The sequence below is a fragment of the Solanum pennellii genome, chromosome 9 (genome assembly GCF_001406875.1).
Source record: "Solanum pennellii chromosome 9, SPENNV200".
Taxonomy (NCBI): domain Eukaryota; kingdom Viridiplantae; phylum Streptophyta; class Magnoliopsida; order Solanales; family Solanaceae; genus Solanum; species Solanum pennellii.
Genome location: NC_028645.1, coordinates 79424463 through 79431364, shown reverse-complemented (window position 1 = coordinate 79431364; position 6902 = coordinate 79424463). Strand labels below are relative to the sequence as shown.

The 6902-nt window shown below is 26.2% G+C and overlaps 1 protein-coding gene across 1 annotated transcript; it reads left to right on the top strand.

Moving 5' to 3' along the window:
* Window positions 1–292: 292 nt before the first annotated feature.
* Window positions 293–1396, top strand: LOC107030691 (transcription repressor OFP12-like). Its single transcript, XM_015231958.2, has one exon. It carries the CDS (start codon window positions 460–462, stop codon window positions 1120–1122), a length of 663 nt encoding a protein of 220 aa, XP_015087444.1. The 5' UTR covers window positions 293–459; the 3' UTR covers window positions 1123–1396.
* Window positions 1397–6902: the final 5506 nt, after the last annotated feature.

The window sequence follows — 6902 nt, the reverse complement described above, 5'->3', positions numbered from 1 at the left end:
ACATCCACGAATTATTGATTGTCTTAAAAATGTTTTTTTATTTCGTTAGCGACATTCCTAATTTTTTGTCAAATTTAGTGATATTTTCAATACTTTTCTTGATTTTTTTATTAAAAGTTTCATTCTCATATAAGAATTTAAAACTATTTGCTATGTCATGTGACAATCGAAAATATATCTAAAATTAATTAATCAAATAGAAGGATATTTTCAAAACTATCAATAATTTGATAACGAAACTAATAATTTTGGTTAAGTTATTAACCCCTCTTGTGGTGATTAGCAATCAACACACATATATAAGCACTTATATATGCATGTGCTCTTCAATCACAATCTATCTTCTTTCTCTGCCCATCACCTACCCCTACTCTCTCTCCTCGCCAGCCCACGGTGGCGCCACCACAAATCACCACCACCATCGCCGCCACCGCCGTCAACATCTGACCAGCAAGAAAGATGCCAAGAATTCTACAAAAAAAATTCTACCATTGCCTCCCAAGTTTCAAATGCCTTCCCACAATTCTCTCACTCCCTTTTGAAGAAACAGAGGAAGAAAAAACAGAGCAAAAAAAAATAAAAAATTTCAACTCTGTTTTCGACATTCCCAGCTCTGATTCCACTACCACTTCTAAATCACTCACTAATTCCTCCACCACAACTACAGAAGAAGAAGAAGATAACAACACTAATTGTACTTTCACTTCTTTTGAAGATTCCGATTACACTAATATTCCAGATTTCTCAAATATCTTCGCTTCTCAACGATTCTTCTTCTCTTCACCCGGTAACTCCAATTCCATAATCGATTTTCCACCGGAAAATCCCAAAGTTGTCACCGGCGGCGTTGCTGTACAAACGTATTCACCCGACCCGTATTCGGATTTTCGGAGATCAATGCAGGAAATGGTGGAAGCTCATGAGTTAACGAATGTGAAAGCAAATTGGGGATTTTTGCATGAACTATTGTTGTGTTACTTGAATCTTAACCCGAAACATACTCATAAGTATATTATTGGTGCTTATTCGGATCTTGTTGTTTCTCTTATGTCTATCGACGATTCCCAAAAAAAGACGGAAGGTACAGCTAGGCCGTGTGAACAGACAAATATCGTACTGTAAAAGAAAAGTTCGATGGATTTGATATGTATGTATTTATTAGACCATGATGATTCTATCGACTAATTTCATCGAATTGTTCAGAATAATCAAAAGTCGTGGATTTATATTTTCAAGAGAAAGAAGAACAAGAAATGATGGTATGTTAAGCATAACTAACAATTTTAATCTATGAGAATCGCCCCAACAATGATATTGTATCAAGATTTAGAGTTCTGAGTTTATAGATTCTGAATTTTGATAAATGCAGAGTTATAAATCTATATATATATATAAATCTGGATCTGAAAGTGCTGATGTGGCAGCCCTCATAGGCCAGCATTAGAATTTATATATTTTATCTTTTTTTAAAGATTTTTTTCTCTTTTTTTTTATCTTGATATGTTAGTTAAATTAAATAAATATCCTCTATTGATTATTTCTCTTTAAATTCCTCCATTAATACCTTTATTATTTTAGGTATATATAAGTTACAATTTATCCCTTTAAATATTTAAACCTTTCCCTATTCCTTCTTGAAAGTATTACTAAATTATAATTAAGACACTAATGACCAATATAAGTTACAATTGTAGGTATTGATTACTCCATTACTCTTTTAATTTATTTATTCAATAGTTAAGAATTTATGGATTACTATAAATACTAAAACCATGTCATCTTCACCAATGCAAGAATTTTTTATTTTATTTTTCCTTTCTTCATCATATTTATACTAAATAAAGTACATCAATTTGGTTATTTCTAATTTTATAATATATAGTTTATTTGTTACTAACTTTTACAATGTGGAAGATAAGATGAGCATTTGACAATTTTGGGAATTCAAATTCAATGAGAACAATATCTAATTTGAGTTACCAAGGTACATCACTTTGATTATGTCTAATTTTATATATATATATATAGATTCTTTGTGACTAACTTCTATTGTTAATACTTAACAGTGTGGACGAGTAGACGAGTATATGACAATTTTGGAAATTCAATTTTGATGAGTACAATATTTCAATCATGTTACTCTTTTTATTTCAGTTTGTTTGATGTCTTTTATTTACAATATTTTTTTTGTTCTTTTTTTTTTATTGCTTTTTTCCTCATTATTGATGATTTTAGTGTACTTATTATTTTGCACATTTTTTTAAAAATAATCTTTATTATTTATAATGGAAGACAAGATGAACATATGACAATATTTAAGTTTAACTTTCATAAACTCACAAGGAAAAGGAACCCTACATTAATGTTTATGTCCATTAATCTTCAAATGGTGTAGTGAACATTGAGAGTGTGTACAAATTGAATAATTAGAGGCTAGGATAATTTTCTTTGGTATTCCTACAAAGATTATTTTGTTTATTTGTTTAATTTTAATTTATTTTAATTTTCTTTGGTACTCCAACAAGGATTCTTTGATTAATTTATCTAATTATAATTTATACCTACACTAAATAATATTATTGAAATTTCAGGTATATTAATTTTAACTTTGAAGACTTGAATCGTTTTGTTTATTATCTTTTAAGGTTCTTTTAATGGTTTCAACATTGTATATATTTTATTTTGAATAATGAAATCAATTTTGAGGATTAGGCAATTTCACAATTTTTATTTATGTTTACCTTTTAGAATAATTTAGAAATTGTAACTAAAATATAGGTAAGTTTAAAGTTGTATTTTAGTTAATACATATATATAATTTGGGTTTAATTTATTTGAATACTTTATATTATTTGCGTAATTGAGACTATTTATCTTTCAATCTATTCATTTTTATATAAATAATAGGCAGTATATGATAATTGTAGTAAAATTAGTCAAGATAGAAAATGATTTACAAACATTTCATAATCTAAGATAAGTGAAAGATGAAAAAAAAAATTCATTACTAAAGGAAAGTATAATACTTTTGAAGGAAAAGAATAGATATTAGAAAAAAACTATATTTACATTAAGCTTATTATATTATTAAATTAAATTTAAATTTCATAAAGAGTTCAACTTATTACATTAAATTTACTTTTCTTATTAAAATAAAGAGAATAAATTTAGGATTTTTTTTTTATAATTTCGAAAATCTTAAGCGATTTCAAATTACAAAAGATATAAAATTTAAGTACTAATAATAAACTTAATTAAGACTTAAAATTTGATATATTTAGATAAAAGACTATAAAGAATCTTTAGAAATATATTTAGTAATCAACTATTCAAAAAAATTAATTATTTAGCAAATTTAACGAGTAATTTTTTATCGCGCAAAGCGCGGCTAAGTTCACTAGTTATTTATATATATTAAGAGGATTTCTTAAGAAGAGTACTTTAGATAGTGTTCTAAGCTACTAATTACTATAGTGTTCGGTTGAAGCTGTAATTGGAACTCTAACTCCATCTCTGTCCAAAGTTACTATAGGATTATGCAGAAGTTGTAATTGAAATTCTAGCTTCGTCTGTGCATCAAATTATCGTTGGTTTAACTTTTTTATTATTATTATTATCTTTTTTCTTTTTTAATTTCTAAATATGTTTTTGAAAGTTAGATTTAGTTGTGTGTATTTTTGTTGAAAAGTTTTGTCTTTGGTGTGACAAAGTTGGACATGTTTTCTTCTAAGAAGACAAAGTTGGAAAAATCAAAAATCAAAATTTATAAGAAACCAAGTAAAGCGTGGTAAGTTTATATTATTAGTGCCTCGATGCATGTAATATATTTAACGTCTTATATTGTAAAAAAATAAAAATATTTTAGTAAAAGAATGTTTTTTTCCTCGTTTCAGTGAATGTTTTTTTTTTAATCTTATTGGGAAATGTTATACGGATACTTGATTATGATTTTTAATTGGTTGTTTAATTAAATTATGTAGAAAAAATATTTATTGTGTTTGGAGAAAGGGAATGGACAAAAAAAACAGCTTCTTATGTAAATGTTTTCTTTAAAAAACTTATTTTTGTGGTCCATATAACTTTTTGGAATTTATTAAGCTTTTTAGTACACAAAGTCACAAGCAATTTCTGGCTTTCATTTGTCATTTAGACAGAGCTAACAAGTACTGCTAGCTATTGGACTTCTATTTTGCCATATTTTCGATCCGCGTTATATTGTCATTTTAAGAAATCTTAATAATTTAGTTGGTTAGCTATTTAAACTCGCATCTTATTGGTGATGATTCGATTTTCCACATTATAATCTCCTTATTTCCCCATCCCCTGCCCTTAATTTTTTTTTAATCGTTTTGGGGATTTTTCATTTTCTCTAATTAAGAAATATAACTTAAAAGTATAAATATTTCGAAATTATAGAGATGCAGAAGAAGATGTCCTACTTAACTGGTCAAAGGTCTCATTCACAACTATGGGTTAAAAATGGCTAATAATTTAAGTTGCTATCACAAAAATATATTAATAGTGCGAAACAAACCTATATAGTTAGACGTTAGTGTATATAACTTGAATTATCAATAATAAAGGAAAGAATTAATGATTATGTAGTTTTTTTCTTAAACATTTTATATTTGTTTTTCGTTCCTTAATTATCGTTTCCTGGTTCATCTAATTAAAAAATGACAATAAACGATTTGTTATCTTTGATAGTAAGTTCCCAACGGTCTATCAACCGAATAGTTTTGATTCTTTAAATTTATTTAAGATAAGTACTTTTGATTTTCAGTGTCTACTAAACTCTGGTTACAGAACTATATCGAAATTTGGAATTATTTTTAACCACAAGCACTTCAAAATTTTCATCAAATTTTTAAAAAAATTGCAACATAAGAAACTAACCATACAAAAAAATAAATAGACCAAAATAACAGAAAGTAGCACTAGACTCTTGAAATAGACCAAAAAATAACCTAAACTATGAAAATTGTACTTTCTTAATGTAAATTCCTATTAATTATTTCTATTTTTCACATTTTTTTGTAAAATAACAACCAGAGTTTGATAAATATCTGCCTGTGTTATCAAAATGCTCAATTTAAATAAATAAATATAAAGAACTAATACTATGTAAGTGATATTTAAGTGACCATTTTAAACCTATTATATATACCTAAAATAAGGGACCATATATTTTTTGTTATTTCTCTTTTTCTGACTATGTTTTTTTTTTAATAATCATCTTCAAAGCCTACTATATGATTAAAAATGTGTTCATTTTCTAAAAAAAATGTTTTTTCAATTGTAAAGAGAAATAAATAAAAGAAAATTAAGGAGGTGCAGTGGAAAAATAGATTTATCTATAAAAAGTATGTTGATAAATTAGCCAAATAAGTCAACAAGAAGCAGACAAACTCTAACAAACAATTTTATTACTGTTATCATATAGTAGTATCATGGTTTAAATAATTATAAGGTGCCAAAAGTATAAATAAATAAGGTGACAATAAATTAAAAAAAAAAAGGTGCGTGATTTTGGGCATGAAATGAGTATTGCAGCATTAGAGAAAGAATCACACAACTTTCTATAATATATATGGTATTCTAATTAAGTCTAGCTAGGGCTAATTAATTAATTAAAGTCTTATCATCTTGGAAAATTAATTAATTATTCCTTTTAGTTCTGCATGTTATTATATAGACAATTATTTTGCTGAAATAAGTAAGTAGTTGATGTGTTGAACCAATAGAAGGCTTACAATTTATGCCAATAAATGTGATTTAATAAATAGGTATTTTCCTTGTTTTAATAAGAGAAAGAGTGATGGATGTAAGACACTATAATTTATAGAAAGATCCAATAGAATGCTAACTAGTAATCATCTAGACACATTAACTCGTTTTTATTGTAATAATTGAACATTTTAATTTATAAAATAGCTCTCTAGATATGTTTTTAAAATTTATATGTCATGTTAGCATCGAGTGTTTGCGAGACGAAATAAGAACGAATTAGAGTGTTTAATAGTTAATTGACCAAGTTGATGTGTTATGTGGTGCGGTACTCTCAAAATTGAAGAGTTTACTTGTCAGCTGAAGCTAAATTTGAATGTTTGTTTATATATATTTATGTCAAAATTTAAGTATATGACATTAAACATATGTTAATTATAATAAAACCTTCTCATTAAAGATAAATGAGAATTCTTTTCGAAACGTATTTAGAAAAAAGTGTGTCATATTAACATTTGATAAAACTTAAGGTTCTTTCACTCTGCGCTAACTATATATATAGATGTACTCTTCACGTCGAATTAAATATCGTGCCGTAATATATATAAAGAAAATAACTTTCACATATAGTAAACATAAAAATTATATTCATATTGATATGTTATATATATATATATCATACTAACAATAAATTGCTTGTGGATAATGGATAAATAATATGATGATTTAAAATTTTATCATAGCATATTTTAAAAATAGTTTTTTTTGCCCTTTGACCTTAGGTAATCATTTTTGCCAGATCATTTCTATTACATAATATTATCATAGAGGTTTCTATATTACCTATTAATTATTTAAATCTTTAATACACCATCAATATAAGAACTTAAACTCTTAATTAAGAAGTTGAACTAGTTAGATTATGATGTATGAGTTTGGTTACGTGAGAAAAGAAGGGTATCCAAGGAGGATTAGTAACTATCCCTATCAGTAGTGAAAATTAATTAATATAAATGAGTTTTAGGTAAGTGACACCATATAACTATTTTCGAACAATTTTATTAAATTAGGCATATTAAACTTGCATTATTTATAAATATTTTGTGGGATTTAAAATGACAATTAGTTCTTAGGGTTTTTTTTTCTCGATTTGTTTTGAAAGGTGAACTTAAACA

What these genes read in the sequence shown, in the direction of transcription:
- LOC107030691 (XM_015231958.2), top strand. Translation starts at nt 460, where the DNA reads ATGCCAAGAATTCTACAAAAAAAATTCTACCATTGCCTCCCAAGTTTC.